Source organism: Anopheles stephensi, chromosome 2, assembly GCF_013141755.1.
Source record: "Anopheles stephensi strain Indian chromosome 2, UCI_ANSTEP_V1.0, whole genome shotgun sequence".
NCBI lineage: Eukaryota > Metazoa > Arthropoda > Insecta > Diptera > Culicidae > Anopheles > Anopheles stephensi.
In genome coordinates, this window is record NC_050202.1 from 47,337,917 (window position 1) to 47,354,502 (window position 16,586).

At 47.9% G+C, this 16,586-nt stretch overlaps 2 protein-coding genes across 7 annotated transcripts in view; one reads left to right on the forward strand and one right to left on the reverse strand.

Annotated features, from left to right (window-relative positions):
• Positions 1-2,243: 2,243 nt before the first annotated feature.
• LOC118507038 (enhancer of rudimentary homolog) lies at positions 2,244-4,078 on the forward strand. 3 transcript variants are annotated; one of them, XM_036044989.1, is made up of 3 exons: positions 2,244-2,965; positions 3,144-3,349; positions 3,418-4,078. In XM_036044989.1, the coding sequence occupies exons 2-3, from the start codon at positions 3,161-3,163 to the stop codon at positions 3,655-3,657; spliced, it is 429 nt and encodes a 142-aa protein (XP_035900882.1). In that variant the 5' UTR covers positions 2,244-2,965; positions 3,144-3,160; the 3' UTR covers positions 3,658-4,078. The 3 variants fall into 3 exon arrangements, with proteins under 3 accessions (XP_035900882.1, XP_035900880.1, XP_035900881.1); XM_036044988.1 differs by having other exon boundaries at positions 2,246-2,965; positions 3,140-3,349; positions 3,418-4,074; XM_036044987.1 differs by having other exon boundaries at positions 2,244-3,349; positions 3,418-4,077.
• Positions 4,079-6,470: 2,392 nt separating this feature from the next.
• Positions 6,471-16,586, reverse strand: part of LOC118507039 (mucin-17) — a 71,938-nt gene continuing 61,822 nt past the window's right edge. For 2 of the 4 annotated variants that reach the window (XM_036044992.1, XM_036044991.1), the window contains 4 exons: positions 12,627-12,879; positions 11,316-12,542; positions 11,048-11,242; positions 6,471-10,978 (listed from right to left, as the gene is read on the reverse strand). In XM_036044992.1, the coding sequence (XP_035900885.1) occupies positions 7,242-10,978; positions 11,048-11,242; positions 11,316-12,542; positions 12,627-12,678 (5,211 nt within the window). In that variant the 5' untranslated portion in view covers positions 12,679-12,879 and the 3' untranslated portion in view covers positions 6,471-7,241. Of the gene's footprint in view, positions 10,979-11,047; positions 11,243-11,315; positions 12,543-12,626; positions 12,880-14,795; positions 14,977-16,586 lie in introns of those variants that run through there. The other 2 variants (XM_036044994.1, XM_036044993.1) reach the window with 2 other exon arrangements.

The following is a 16,586-nucleotide window of genomic DNA, read 5'->3' on the forward strand; positions in this document are numbered from 1 at the left end:
GGGTGCGCGACGGTTAAATAGTACCGCAGCAGGACTCGTCTGCGGCGCCTACCCTGACACAAAACACACCACGTCTGCCACGACGAGACCCGATCCGATCCGGTGGCCGTAATCCTTATCGTAGTTTCTATTATCGAAGTAAACACTTTTTCCCCCCAAACCATGACATGGCGAAGAATGGCCCCGGTTCGGAAGCCGCACAACCGCGGGTGGGTAGGAAGGTCACACACAATTCCGGCGGGACGTAGTCGTGACAGTACGGTTGCGATATCACGCGGAAGCTGAACGACGCAGGATGGAGAATTGGACAAATCATCATCGATATACATAGAAGTGGTGGACGCGGGATTTGAATCAGCAGCAAGCCCTCTCTTATCTTATCCATCTGAAGTGATGCACTTTAATTGTTCGGTAATGGTTGTAATGGAAGGGCGAGTGGGAGGAGGAGCTCTACAGTAAACTCCCAAGGATATCTACTTTTGAAGCAATGAGATTTATGGATATGATTAATTTCATAATGTTGCTCAAGAGCAAATTTGATAAGGAAGTGGAGTTCAGGTGGAGTTACAGATACGTCAAAGCTCGTCATTTAGTGCTGATTCCGTCAGGCGATTTTAAGTGGGTTAGATAAAATGGTACATAAACTTATTACCATTGCCACCCCCATTTATAGCAAAAATCTTTTTTAAATTACTTTTACATTCTATATACTCACACACGGTCACTTTTTTGCTACTACGGATGGAGTAAAAGCAAGGAGATTCAAAACAGCACTCACGTGCGCATGCTTGGATTGCATAACTTGCGGCTTCATAGCAAGCAGTAATGGGTATTGCATACTCATCAGGCGTTATAGTTGTAATGTCGACTTTCTTTTTAAGGAAAAGCTGTTGGGTGATGTTTGTTGCTACGTATTCTATAGCTTACATTGTTTTACCATTTTAGAAGATGTTGCTAAAATCTGAGCGTTGTATTATTAATAAAGTAATATTAAAAGACATTACAAGGTGATCGAAATTAGTTTGAATACATGTAGCCAGATATAGCCTCATATATAGGCTATCTTTTGTTTAGTATTTGTGACTTGTTATCATTTATCTCTTTCAGGCTTTTTTACTGTTGAAAATGTTTTCCAAAATGATCAGCTAGGGAGGCTCGGTCGATAAGCTGTTATTCAGCATCCAACCATCTCACAAAAATCCCGCGGTTTAAAAGCGACGCGTTAATGATGGTTTGGGGGGGGGGGGGGGGGGTGATTTAAGGAAAGCTCTTACTGGTTTTATTGCAAAAAGCATGAAAAACTAAGCTTGAAACTATAACAACGAGGTTCTGGAGAAGGTTGTGGTTCCGGTAACTCTAAGCTTTTACGGCATGGATCATGACGGTTTATGCGGTCCAATCCTCACCTTCAATTCCTCACCTATCCAAGCGTACTGTCGAGTGAATTTGACTGATGCTAATCCTAAACATGCCAAAACTCTTTTAAGAAGCAAATATCCAAGATATAGGACAAGATACCGATGAAGCAGTTACATGCTCAACACCGTACACCGAATAAACGGATACAAACACAATACTTGGCTTCATACTTAAGGTAGTGCAAAGCAATCTTCTTCTTCCTTGGCACTACAACCTCGAAAGGTCTTACAACCGCCCCTATACCATACCATGTGAAATTGGAATACAAATTTTCGTTACAAAAGGAAATCAGAAAATGAGTCTTGCGATGCCTTGAGTGCAATACATGAGTCGGCGTAGTTTTTTTGGAAACGTTCTACGTTAACTCAGTCGTTTAGCAGCTTTATCTACTTGATATATTTTATTTAACCATTAGATCAATTTAAAACTGTTTTGCTCAAGATTCTTGCTCAGTTCAGATCAGATAAAACCTCAGATCGGTCTAACCGGACATGAGTTTCGAACGGTAGCGATCATTTTGCGGACCCCCGAAGTGATAAGAAAATATAGTCACGTTACACGCATCGACATAGCAACAGCAACAATCGGAAGATTGCTCTTGAAACTTCCGCCCAGACGTGGGTTTCCGCACCTCATTCGGGAACACATTTAAAAAGTGCAAGACGTTTAGATGAACAATATTTTTCTATAAACTTTTGCGTGTTGAAGACTTCTTCTTCCTTGGCACTACAAAACCTCGAGAGATCTCGGCCTGCCATTTCTGGCTTTCTGTGACTAGAATTTACCCGTAGAAAAGTAGTCAGCCCTACGTACGGGAAGTCGGTCTGGATGGGAATTGAACCCCGCACCCCTGCCGTGTGAAAACCGGCGCCGTTATCGCCTTGACCACCGGACCGCCCCAATTTTGAAGAGTTCTGCGTAAAATTGTGAACACTCATTTTAGGGAAAGGTTTTCACTATATCACTGTATCATACTATATCCTATTCCACTATTTTCTCTAGAAACTAAGGGCTGGACGTTTTCTAGCGAGATCAGGAATGAATAAAATGAACCTCCCTTCTTGGCACGATTGCATTGCTGCGGGTAGCAAATAAAACAAATAGTGTTTTAATAGAGTTTTCATTTTCGGTATCAAAAAGCTCCAAAAATGTGAGGTTGGATATTCGCTGAAGTCATAATTTGTTCCAACCGGTTGAGTTGAATGTGCCTGCGCTAGACAAGGATGAATCTGTATCTATTAGAATGAAGTGGAGCTTGTTTTGATTTACCGCTTCCCCATGCAACACGCACACACACCCAGTATCACGAAAGAAAAGTTTCCTTGCCAACTGCACGCACACTGCTGCAGCAGCCTGTATCGCTACACACTGTCAAATTGTACCGGTAAAAAATTTGATCTATACTCCACATTCTGGCAACACTGCCACTCAATACTTCCTTACTTTTCCGAGCAGAGTGAAGGCGTCCATTCTTGTTCTCCCCAATAGTGAACAATTTTCCTGTGTTGTTGTTTTTTTTTTGATTTTCGGTGTTCGTAACAAAGTGGTAAGCAAGTTCCGGGTTTGAGTTTGTTTGTTTGTGATAAGTAAATGCCATTTGCAGAACGTTTGTGTTGGTTTACTAAGTTTTGTGAAATTTTCCTTCATCGAGCTCGTGAAAATGGATGCATATCCGCTGCGTGAAGGTTTTGCTAATAATCTTGCCTGTACTATCGTCCAGCTAGATCCGTTTCCGCTCATAATGTCGCACACCATCCTACTGCTTCAGCCGTGCGCAGATGCCAGCTCACGCACCTACTGCGACTACGAAACTGTTGGCGAGTGCATCGAGGGTGTGTGCAAGATCTACGAGGAGGTACTGCGACGAAGCAACCCGAATGCATCGACCATAACCTACGACGTCGGTCAGCTTTTCACCTTTATCGATGAGGTATGGCGTACCGGAAGATGCTGTAGTGCGTGTTGATCCAGAACCTAGCGATTTTTTCTTCATTCCAGTTTGCGGATCTTTGCTGTCTGGTGTATCAGCCAGCCACCAATACCTATGCACCGAAAACCAAGGAATGGGTAAAGGAAAATGTTTACCAGCTGTTGAAACGAGCGGCCGGCATTACGTCCGAGCCGGGTTCAGTTCCTCGTGCGACATCCACGCCGATCCCTAGCCGGGGAAATGGGACCGGTGCGGAGAACCACCCGGCAGACAAGAAAAGCCCAGACGGAAACCGCCGGACACTGTAGTACTCAATATGAAAATGCACTGCATGTGATCGTAAACGCGAACTTGGTTACCTCGCACAGTGTACACAGCTGTTTCGAGAGGAAGTCCATCATCTAAGTTAGAGTCGAGAACAAGTTCATCATTTTTTTTTTTCAATACACATGCTCACACATGTGCCTCACGATGTACGAAAACCATAGGAAAGTTCTAATTCAATCCAGCATACATCCACCCAGTTATTTTTAAACGCACGAGGCGTGATTTGTTAGTAGAAACGAGCAAGCAAAATATATTACCATGCCATCCCAGAAAATAGTTGTTAGCGGTGTATGAATCGCATTAAAACCAAGCGTTAATAAACAATCTTGCCGTTAAATGCAACTCGACACATTTAATTATTACTCGACAATACCGCTTTAGTGTCCATCGTCTGTTAATCCAATATCCAAGAAAGGCTTGATTGGTTCGGTCGTTCGGTGTCATTCTCATGGCACGATCTTCTCTCCAGAACCGGGAGAGTCTAATAACAATGGTGAGACCATCGTCAATGACTTAGTAAGCTACTGCTGTGTAGGAGATCCTTAAAGCAATTACGTCTACGAAATCAGTATTTGAAGTGGTCTCTGAAGATACTCCAGAACTTCGACTCTTACCTGTAGCACATGGCATTGAGAGTGTTCCATCCATTCGCAACTGACATGTGAAGCCGGTCAGCTTTATTCTAATAAGCCTGCTAAGCATTGCCAGCGATTCCAAAAGAGGGAAGATATGCTAGAAGTATCTACTAGGGTTTACCGGCTGGTAAAGATCTGGTCAGTGATTGATTTCCTGTTTCGGAATCCTCTCTGATAGTTTTCGTGTATCTCTCCGAGTAATGAGACTTGTCGATGTTGAAGAATCATGGAGAAATGTACGATATTCTACACCGTAACGGTCATGTATTTGCTGCACTCTAGATTTACGCCCTTCTTGTAAAATGGGATAGATGATGCAATGAGTCCAATGAAAAGGCAACGATAGGCATCTGATAGCGAAGATCATTGTATGTTCAAAACCGGCAATGACAATCAAATCGTCAGCTATCGTCAAAACGTGCCAGTTTCGGCTAAAGAATGATAGCGCAGAATGATTTACCACAAAACTCTTGGTGCCACATGCGCAAGTGGTATCCGGTGCGGTGCGTGACCACCCGTGGTGGCACAGGACCTCCGTACCGCTGACAGCAAAAAATAATTTTAACCCACAAAAACACTTCAGAATAGAGAAGCAAAAAGAGCCCACACGCAAGTAACATCACCGGGAGCACAGGAACAACGCAAGTGTCCCCAAATGCGATGCCCGACCACCGACGAATGTTTACATTATAGCAAAGGACCAAGTCTTCGCGTTAGCATAAGTGGAGATGACGCTATTAAATTAACTCAACCATGCGAGATTCGGCAATCCACTGTGCGATAGCATTAACCGTTTTTTGAATAAAGAGTGAAAGAAAAGTCTTTCCGCCTCGCTTTGGCAATTAGAATCCAAACATGGAAATGAGTATTCAAAAATTATAATTTAAATAACGACGACTCTGCACTCTATTCTCGAACAAAGAATCTTGTGTAAGTCTTCTTCTTCAGCTCTGCCTTCCCTCCGGATGTTGGTCCCGCATTCCACTAGTACTCTGTCGGAAGAATTAGGGGCGAAATCGTGGCCTAAGATGAACGGTTAAACACTCTCTCTTCTTCTTCTTCTTCCTTGGCATTACAACCTCATTCCCCTGCCATTTCTGGCTTTCTGTGACTGAATTTTACCCATAGCAAGGTAGTCAGCCCTGCGTACGGGGTGGCGATCTGGTCGGGATTTGAACCCCGGTCCTGCCGTGTAAAGACCGGCGCTGCTGTCGCTCCGAACGCCCGCGGTTAAACACTACGCCTGGTAATACAGGAAAATGACAGGAAATGTAACCTGTCTAGCCTAAGCGAAGACGGTCACACCCGTCGTTCCAACATAGAGTGAGAAGTTACGAGAATCCACCATTAGGAACTAGTTTTGGTAGAACCAAGAAAATGCCAAACCATCTGATTCGAGTAGATCTGACACATGTAGAAGGAATTGCATGAGTGCTTTGGAATCGGCCATTCTTTCGCGTGACCGGATCACCAACGGTGGACGGTTACACAGGTTCTGGATGATTGAAAAAAATCGGAATCATCGCAACCGTCCGGAACCGTTGGAACCGTCTGGAATTGTAGTCGCCTAGTATTAGTGAGTATGAGCCAACCTCTGGTGTACGGGTTTTACAATTTTGTAAGGGGTGGATGCTTTTAATAACACTAGACGTAGACGTTGAAGACGATGCAACGAGTTAAAGGATAAAAAAATCTGTCATGGCATTTTACTGGTAGAACACCTGTGCTAAGTGAACGACAAGCTTCAGTAGAATCATTTTTTTCTCTCATAGGTGAGCTCGCACTCACTTATGCTGGCCGACTACAATCCGGACGGTTCCGAACGGTTCCGATAGTTCCGAACGATCCCGGGCGGTTCTGAGTGGAACCGACACTTCCATTTCCTTGGAATCAGAGCAGATGGACCGAACCCGGAGTGGAACCGTGAATGCGTTCTAGAGAACCCCCCCATTTTGCTCACGGGGTTCTCTGCGATTCGAACCTTTGTGGCGACTAGCAACTCCTTCAGATTGTTTCGTTAATACGTCTCTCAAAAGAGTTGTTAAACGATTCGAATCCCGCTGGTGAAGGTGTAAGAGTGAGTTAGTTCGTCGAGAAGAGTACAGAGTGACAGAGTCAATTCGCCAATAATTTCTTTCTTTGAGACCACATCATAACGCTAACGGGATGGTTGGTTTTATTATATATTAGTAAACGTTTAATATCCACATGTTTCAACTTCACTCTACTGTCTTCCTATTAGACTGCACGTATTAGACACTTTCCGTTTAAAAAAGTTAACAATAAAGTAATGAAATATACAAACGAAACGTGTGATGAAACACGGAGTGTTCCAACCTATCTCTCTGCTCACCTCCACACAGTTCTTATGCCCTTTCGTGTAGTAAGCTGTTTGTTGCACCCTTTTCCCTAACCTTTATGCTGGGCGCCCAATATGCCGGGCAAAGTGTGTGATAGCGTGTGCCGTATTTTTGTATTAACTAGTATAACCTATACTATACTATCGTGTGCTCGTATAAGAGTCCCTGCTTGCCGAGTACCTGTGAGTGTGTGTGTTTGTTTGTGTGGATTATTTATATTAGAGTTTTGTGTTCATTTTTACATGCCCGTGTCCGTTAAACGATTTCACCACGGGCAAAAATTCAAAGATTATGATGCAACGCCGCGAAAGGAGGGCGCACCCAAAAGAAAACAAAAACATGCTCGGAAGGGCTTAGTAAGTAAAACCAATCAATGGTTGTAGAAAAAGAGAAAGTATAAAAATATGCATGCATGCAAGTGAGCGGCTCCAGCACCGTGGACACCGTAAACAAATAAAAATAAAAATAAAAAAGGACATAAAATAAAGGAAAGTGTACAAAAAAAGGATAGAAGAGTAGATGTATCAAACTACAAAACAGAGCATCCAGCACCCCACCTTTGCTTGACGATTAATCCTTCCGCAGCGAATCCTTGTTGAAGCTTCGAATGGCATCCAAAAGCGCCGTCCGCGGATCGATGGCCGGTGTCGCGGCGACGACGGGTGATTTCTTCACGATCGCACCCCGCACCACCGGTTGGGATGCTTTGGCCGCTGGGGCTGCTGGTGGCATCGGGGCGGGCGGTGGTGGCATGGGTGCGTTACCGACCGGCAGGGAAGTCGGTCGGGCAGGAGCCGGACTAGCAGCAGCTGTCGCCGTTACGTTCACCTTAGCAACCGTCGGTTCCGTCACGGGCCTGGAGGATGGCGTTGGATCGTTCGCCAGGATTTTATCCTTCAATCCGGTCCGTCGCAGTGTGTTCTGCGAGAAGGGCAACGAGCTGGGAGCCTCACCGTCCTCCACCAGTGGGACGGTCGTTTTGCGCAGCGTGCTCGTATCGATCATCGAAACGGGTCGCAATCGGGGCGTAGTGACTGTGGTGCTGCCGGTCGGTTCAATGTCAAGCGACTTAAAGCCACGCACGGTCGGCTGCAGGACTGTCGGTGGTTTTGGTCCGAAGCTCAACCGGCTAATGTTGGTGCTGAGGCTGCTAGCGGACGGAACGGTTCCGTTAATGCTTACGCTGCTTACGTTGCTCGTACTGCTACCGTTGTACGGTTCGTACCGGAAGGCAGGCTTTGGCTCGATTGGTGGTGGCGCTTGACGCTGGGCAACGTTCTTTTTGTACTCGACGGCACGCACGATCGGTAAGCGTTCGCCGGGCGGTGTTGCAGTGGCCGGTTTCGGTGCGGTTGCCGGTAGCTTCACTACAGCCGGCGCTGCTTCTGGCTGCCGCACGTGAGACACTGCTGCTGCTGCTAATGGCACATTCGAAACAACGTCTTCCGGTTGATCGACCTCGTGGATCGTTCGCCGTACGTATCCGCCGGTTGCGCTAGACTCCACCGTCGTCGTCGTCGACGTCGTGGTGGAGCTTCCACCCGGGCCGATACTTATCTTCGTGCTGCTCACATTGTTGACGTTCCGGAAGCCGCGTGGAAGCGTGGAGCTACCGCCGAACCGATAGTCCCGGTCCGATTTGATCGAGACGTCGATCTTGGGCCGTTCGTTCCACGTCGCGAAGCTTATCGTCGGCGGTCCCTGGTAGGTCCACTTTTTCGTGTCGGATTCGTTCGTGGCAGATGTAGCGGTGGCGGCCGCAGCACTGGAACTCTCTGTGCTACTGCTGCTGCTCACCACCGTGCTGTTGGTGGTAATGCTAACGACGGTCGTTTGCGGTTCCTTCCCGGCGACTGGGTGCTGTTGGACGATCTGGCGTTGCTGTTGCTTGTTCTGCAACTTTTCATCATCGCTTTTCGACTCGCTAGCTAGATCGGGGAGCGATACTTCCGGTTTGGTGATCCATTGCTGCTCCTCGCTTTTAATCTTTTCTTCCACTGTTTTCTTCACAATCAACTCCTCAACAGCGTCTTGCTGTTTCGGCTCCTCGACGATCTTTTCCACCAACTTCTCAACCTTCTTCAAATCCTCCGTTTTGTTGGCATCAGCGCTTGGCTTAACCGGATCAGGCTTTGGTTCCTGCATCGGTACCGGTTCCGGTTCCGGTTCTTGCTCTACCTTTGCCTCCTCAATGCTATCCTTACGCACCGCACCACCACCATTCATGTGCACCTTACCACCACCAACGGTACCCCCGTTCAGCTGCACCAGCGTGGAAATGTCGGTAAAACTGTTCCGCTTGATGGCAGCCATCGAGGGCAGTACGATTTCATCCGCCGACGGCGCATCCTCAACCGCACTACCATTCGTTTGGTGCAGATTGTTAATGCTGTTCTTGCGCGATGTGTTCAGGATGTTTTTGATCACCTCCAGGCTCTGCAGCGACGGGGAATCGCAGATGCTTAGCTCACTGGTCGATTTACGGCGATTGGCGAACGAGTTCGCAGCGGCCAGTGAGGCGGCACTGGTCGCGGCCCGATTTTCCCAGCGCTGCGCACCGATCAGGGAAATGTACGAGGTGCTGCGTGGCGTTAGCTGTAACGGTCCGGGTGCGCTTGTACCGGTTTGAGCGGGAGAGTTGAGCGATTGAATGTAATCGGAGCGGGTCGAATGGAACGAATCGGACCGATTGATCACCCTTGGGCTTTTGTTTAGCATTGTCAAGCTGCGACGCTTCACCGGTGCCAGCTCCTTTTTAGCGCTGGCAGTCGTATAACCGTTCGATGGACGCCCGATATGATCGTCCTCGTCGCTGCTTTGCGTAAGGGAGGCCGGCTTCCGGACGGTGATCGAATCGACCGATATCTTTCGGCGCACAATCGTCACATCCGTTTCGTCCTGCAGGTCTTTGCTGTCTTTAATCGTTTCCTTGCCGCTGCCATTCGCCACAACCGGTGCAACGCTGTCCGCACGTTCAATCTTCGGCGCATGCTGTTGTGTTCGGTCCTCAACGATCGTGGTGTTCGTCGTGGTGGTAGTTGTGCTGGTGATAATATTTTCCTTGTTTTCCGTGCTACTGTAGGTCGAAATCTTGAAATTCGCCAAACTGCTTCTATTCACGACGGCAATTTCCGCTTCCTCCTTTCGGCTCAGCTCAACGCCCTCACGCAGCAGCTGGTTCAGTTCGCTCATGACGCTCGTCTTCCGTTCGTTCAATGACTGGGCATCCGAACCGGTCGTTTTTCCACCACCGATCGATTCACTCAGCGTGGCCAACTCACCTTCGATGATTTTTTCTCGCCGTTTTTCCAACGTCTGTAACCACACGTCGCGTGCTTCCTGTGTACTGTCCGGTTCACCGTTTGTTTCCCCAGCTGCCGACCGATGGCCATTCTCGCCACCCACACGGTAACCATCCTCCAGGTCGGAGCTGATGTGTGGAACATCGTCCGACACGTGCGTGGTTGCATCTGTTTCGGTGGAAACACTCGCGGGACTTTCCGGTCGCTGGGATCGCTGAACAGCGGAAGCATAGAACGGTGGCTGCATCGTTTCACGACCGGCCGTTAGATCGAGCATGGTTTGAAGGCGCTCCTGAATGAACGGTTCAATGCGCTCGGTCGGTTCATCCGACAGGACGGTAAGCATATCGCTACGAAGTGTTGTGTTATCGACGAATGTTGACGCCGGCCGATAGAACTGACCACGCTCATCGTAATCGCTTGCCTTGATGGAAGCATCGGCAAAGGTTGGTGGTGCTGGCAGCTTGTACGTCCACTGTTCCTCATCCACCGTCGTACCGTTGTTTTCGGTCGATGGTTTTTCACCATCGTTCGGTTTGGTTCCATTGGAGATGGTTCCCGATGGCGTCTTCTTGCTTTGCTGCTCCCCTTCTATTCCATTGGAGGGCATTTTCTTCACCAGCGCTTTTCCGGACTCGATGTTGTAGATTTTAATTTCCTCATCCGAGCTGTTATCTCCGGGTGAGGCAGGTTGATCAAGGGAAGCGGCTTGATTACCACCAATCTGTACCTTCGATACGATGGGTGTGGTGGATGTTGGTTTTGATAGCGTATCGGCCACACCGTTACCGTTGCCGACAATTTTAATAGATACGGATGAGGTGGATCCGTTCTTCTGGTGTGTCTTTTCGCCAGAGGTTGGTGTGGTTGAGGTTACGACCGGATCATTCAATGGGGCCTGTTCTACGTTCAGCATCACCTTCGATACGTTCTGCTGCTGCTGCTGCTGCTGATGCACGTAAGGAGCCCGGTGGACACTACCGTTGACGGCATTCAATCGCGATTCTAGAAGAAGAGGAGATAAACCACAGTTAAAACATTGGCGAAAATAGAAATTTGAATGTTCTATCTTACCTCTGTTACGTTGCGTATCATCCGGTTCGCTGCTAAAGTTAGAATCCGTCTCCGATATGGCCGCATCATTGTCCCTCAGTAGATCGAGTGTCGATCGGGTAAGCGCTCTCGGCGAAGGTGTCGGAACCGGTGAGGGAGTTGCAATGGTCGCTGCTTTCGCTCTTGGCGGCGGGGCTGGGGCTTTGGACTTTTTGGCTGAAAAAAATCCGGAGAAAGTAATCGTCACTGATCGTCCCGGTAAGACAAGGCACAGCATTACACCACTTACCACTAGAATTTAAGCGCTTGCGTGGCGTTGGTTCAGGCATATCCTGAAAGTCCCGCGGATCTTTCGCATCCGAGCAGCTTGACGACGCCCGCGAGTGATGATGAATGTCGACCATGCTGCCGCCGTTCTCGCTCGACCGCTGCAACGTACTGGCTGGGTCCGGTTCCCGTATGATGTACATCGACGTTGGTCGATTTTTGAGCGTACTGTACGACGTCTTGGTGTTGATGAGGTTTTTCCGGTCCTGCTCCTCCAGCATCTTGCTTTGCGTATCATGAACATTGTTATTGTTGTGGACATCCGCGGCGTACCCGTTGGGCTCGGCGTTGGCGTTTTTCATGTTCACACCGGGATGGTTGCTATTGTTGTTAATAATATCAGCCGTTTTCAACTCGCGGTCGTACAGATTTGGCGTAGAGACGTGAAAGTTTTGTCTCGAGTACGGAGGTAACTGGGGTTCTTTGAAGATGTGATCGTCGGGACCATGGCCATCGTGCTTGTCGCCGGTCCCGTTGGAATGTGGCGTTTGCTGCGGGACACGCACCTCGGGGATAGAGTTCTGGCTTGGTGGACGTGGTGCGAGTCGCTTCTTGCGCGTCGGCGCAACTGGTGGTCCCATCTGGCTGTGTCCGTTGCTTGCAGTGCCGTTGGCGGTGCCACTATGTCCACCACCACCTCGCGAGCTCGAGCTAACACCGGACGAGTCCATCGAGTTGAGCGAATTGGTTGAGCTGTACGGTGAGGTCGTCTTTAGTGGCACCTTCGAGTTGCGGCTCAAATCCGACGACGACACGGACGTACCGCCGGACGTTTCACGGGCACTCTTCTGATGCATCCGGAAGATGTCGCTCGTGCTCAGCCGATAGTCACTGTTGCGCAACGCTTCCAGCTCCTTGCGTGACATCAGCCGCACCTCGCTCAGTCCCACCTCGCCGATGTTCATGTCCAGCTCGAAGCCCTGCTGAAAGTCGGCCGGATGGCGAAACACGTACTTCTGCGCGTCGAGCAGCTTGTCGCTGCACACCATCTCGAGCAGGGTGGACAGTTTGGTTTTCGCGCCGACGCGCGCTACGTACAGCTGATCCCGGGGCAGTAACACCGTCACGCGGAACGTCTGCTCGAACGGTGCGTTCGCCACGACCGGCAGCTGTATGACTTTGTTGTTGTAGTGACTAGAGGCGTCCAGGTTGGTGGTGGACCGACTAAGGTTAGAGGTTGATTTGGAAACTGTAACGGAAGGTGTAAACAATTCTGCGTCAGACCACATAAAGGAGACTGGAGCGATGTGATGAGACGGCATGCAAAACTTACCATCTTTGTTTCTTTTTCCTAACAGTCTGTTAAGCGTGGATAAACCGTTCATTTTGGGTTGGTTTGGGCTGATGTTGACGGAATGCCTATAGGTATATATGGCAGCTTTCGAAAAGCTGCACGGTAACTCGAATTATCTCGTATGTGATAGATAGTGCCCTAGTATAAGCTGATCTGTGAATAGCAGTCGATCCGTTTTCTACAGCATCACAATCCTAAGCATGTTGATCCTCTCTTCGCCTGGAAGAAGGTTCTGAAAGTAGACAAATGGGAATAGGTCATCAGTAAAGATGTGTCTATTAGTGCAAAAAGGCTTTAAGATAATACAAATGAGTAAGAATCATAAGAAGCGAACAAGATTTTTTCATTAGCGGAATATTACGGATCAACTAGAGGTTCCCAATACCTGGTTTGATCAGAATTCTTTCCAAAAACGAGGAGAATAATGGTTGAATCGATGTCTAACCACAATCCATCCAGGTTACAAGTTACAACTTCTAGTAGCTTCATTTGTTCTTAAAGTTACGGAAGTCGTGATACAGAAGCACTCGACTGCTGAGTGATGCTTCCTGTGCTAAAGATATATTTCAAAATTGCATCCACACGTTTAACGTGCCGGTTTGTCGACACACATGTCGAGTGGTGTTTGGCCAGCGTGAGAACGATTGTTATACTGGCGTGTGGAAATTTCAACAGTCTTCCCCATGTGCCGCACCACCGTCCCTACTACTACTCCCACAGCCCGCACATCAAAGATCTGACGTTTTAATGACCGCTCCGCCATCGTGGTCACGTGTCCAAGACGTACTCGACAGGCGGACAGGCTAACCGGTAGCATGAGCAGGGCGGTGGCGTAGGCTAGGTAAGATGAACGCGCAAGTGTCTCCGCACAGCTAGACAGTTTGTACAGCTTTTGTTAGAAAGCTGGTAGAATTATTGAACGATCATCAAAATATTTACTCTGGCATCTTGGGAACCTGCAGAGGAGACATGCTTTGGAGACATGCTTTGTTGGAGTATAACTTAAACGAACTTCAAATATGTCAAAAGAATGTCAATATTTTGAAAGTTAACCGGTGATTCTCATTGATTTAAGCAACTACGCAAAAACAAGTTTTAAAGTGTCGTCAGGTTATGACCGTGATGATGCTTTGATGATGGAATAACAACCATCACACACACACACATGATTGGTGTGTTATTGATGATAGGTGGCCACGACCGTTGTCAACAAGTCCAGTCTCCAATCTGCAGGAATTCCTCCGCAATCTGATAAGCGCGAGTTGTCGGTTGTTTGAACTGCGGTACCGCGCGCAGACAATGGCACGGTTGGCCGAATCAACATTGCCCACTGACCACGACCACGAAGAAGACATACTCACGTAGTATGTTCTGTACATTAATCTCAGCTACGTACCGACTAGCACGTACCAAATGGGGGGGAGAAATGTTCCTAGAGCACAGGCAAATTATCCTTAAAAAGGTTTGATAAAGTAAGAGCTGAAAAACGAGCATTCGCTAGGGATCGGAGTTTCTGAATGCTGAGGGCCCATGCTGCAGATAGTTGCGTTATCCTGGGGGACACGCGTAGTACGGTGAGGAATGTGTCGTAGGTAAAACAATTTAGCTTATCATCTGTTTGATTTGATTGACGCCGCATATCTCACGACTTTGGAACCTTAAGCTAGACACACACACACGCACACAAAAACACACAGCCACGCACACATGACTTCCACCAACGCAATGTTTATCAGGAACATGGGTCCATGTTTTTTCCCTTTTTTTTTTTGTTTTTCAAGGCACGTATGCAGGTGCTTTCGGGACTTGCATGGGTGGAATAGTGTTATAAATGGCTTTACACACTCTCATTTTTGTAATCGCGGACGTAGGGTCAACACGTTCGTTTCGTTGACTCATTAATATCGGAGGAGCTTAAGTATGTCGCACACAATCTTGAATTAAAACTAAAACCACCTGGCGATGGGGAACTTGAATCACCACAGAACACTGCGAAATTCCTTCCTGCTTAGCGCTTCCATCCATTTCTCCATCTGGACGACCTCCACCATTTTTATCGATATCAATTGCACGGCGTATGAGGCGCACTGATTAAAATCTGTTTCCGATATCGGAAACGCCTGCACAACTCACACAGTGGTGTCCTACCTTTTCGGGGTACGCCCGTTCTATACAAAACGATTGCTACCGTACTACTGCGGTGGGACGAGGCCCTCATCTACACACCTGAGCTCACGAGACGGCCGCACCCCACGGGACTATCGGCATGGAGTGATAAAAATTAACTAAAACAAAAGTCGTGTTCACCGTCACATTCTACCATTCGCGAGTTTGCTGAGATGGAAAAGGGTTGGGGGTCGGGCAATTGGTGGTGTCTGCTGTATCTCGCGGTCATCGATGTTGATGATGATAAGGTGAGTTCCCGAGAGTCTGAGAACCTTGCGTACAAACACACTCACACGCACCGTGGCAGGGAGGTGATGTGCCGTTGTTGATACAGTCTTTGCTGCAGCTGGAAAGCTTCCACTACCGGCGGCGACTAGAGGCGTACTTACAACGTACGCGAATGTGAGATATGGGAGCTTCCCGTCACAGCAGATAGCTGTAGCTAGTGAGCGAGAGATAATAAATCGTAGCGTAGGGTACGATAGAAGCGGCAGACGCGTTTCGAACATGACTTTGAACAGTGGAGTTTCCGTCTTTTTGAAATTGATCGATCAGTTCTCTAAATCGGAAACATTCATGAATAGGTGTACAGTGCAACATTCCATTTTTTTTGGGAATTTGAGGAATCCAGTAGAGATATATGAAGAGTGATGTGGACTACAAGCTACTACTAAATTGTATCTGACTACGTAGGAAGTCGTCAACATTTACCATCAACTAGTAGAAACCGGATCCGCGATAGACGAAAAAGATTATCCAAAATAGGACACTTGCTACCCTATTTTCTCTGGGGGAATCTCTCTTCATGTCCATGCTAGTCGTCGACTGCCTAATGCAAAACCTTGCACGTGCACCTCGAATTACCAACACAGTCAAGCTCAGGTACTAGCTGCGATTAGAATCGAACTTTAGTATTCGACGTGTTGCATTCTTCCCATCGGCGAGCGTTCCTCTGGTCAAGGTAAGGTCACCGTTGCCACCGGATAAACTACTACCACTCCGAATCGTTGCGTTGCACAATTTGTGCGCCTCGCTGCTGTACCAGGCATCAGCAGGTTCGATAATTAGCTTTGATTGAAATGCAACCGTTGCAAAGCCGGTACCCGTGCCGCCGCTCGGGTACCTTCGATATTGGCGAAGTAACTGAGGAGCTAGCTGCTGTGGTGCTTCCACTCGAGTGGGGGACCTTAGATCCGGGCTATGAATTAACTTCACTCGGTGAGATCATTATCATTAACTATGGCTCATCAATTGCATCTCCATTGAGCGGGGTGAGATAATGGTGAGAACGATTACTAAGTGGTAGACGTTAGAGCAGTAAACGCTGTTAGAGTTCTTACTTTCGCTCCGATTCCGGAATGTTGGATGGTTTCAACTCGCACTTGAATGATATAAATCGTTAACTCGTCATTAGTGGCAGTGACCGGTGAATATGTCCAGCAACACACCAAGCAAGTGCAACCATGAGAACACTCTCCAACGTCTCCAAGAAGCAGTTCAATTAGAATTGTTCTACTTCACATAACAGCAGCTAGTTACGTACAGCACCGTATTCCAGTCACACAGTACGACATTTCTCCTCACAATCCCCGTTGGGTTAAATTATCTCATCAACACCGTGACATCAACGCCAAACGGACCGAAGGTTCCATTGTCGGTATGATTACTTGCATCACCGTAATCACCCATCGCTAGCCAAGCTCACATTACGCCATTGCCGCTGTGCACCTTTCGGGGTTGTGGTTGATGGGATGGTGACGGGAGAGAGAGAGA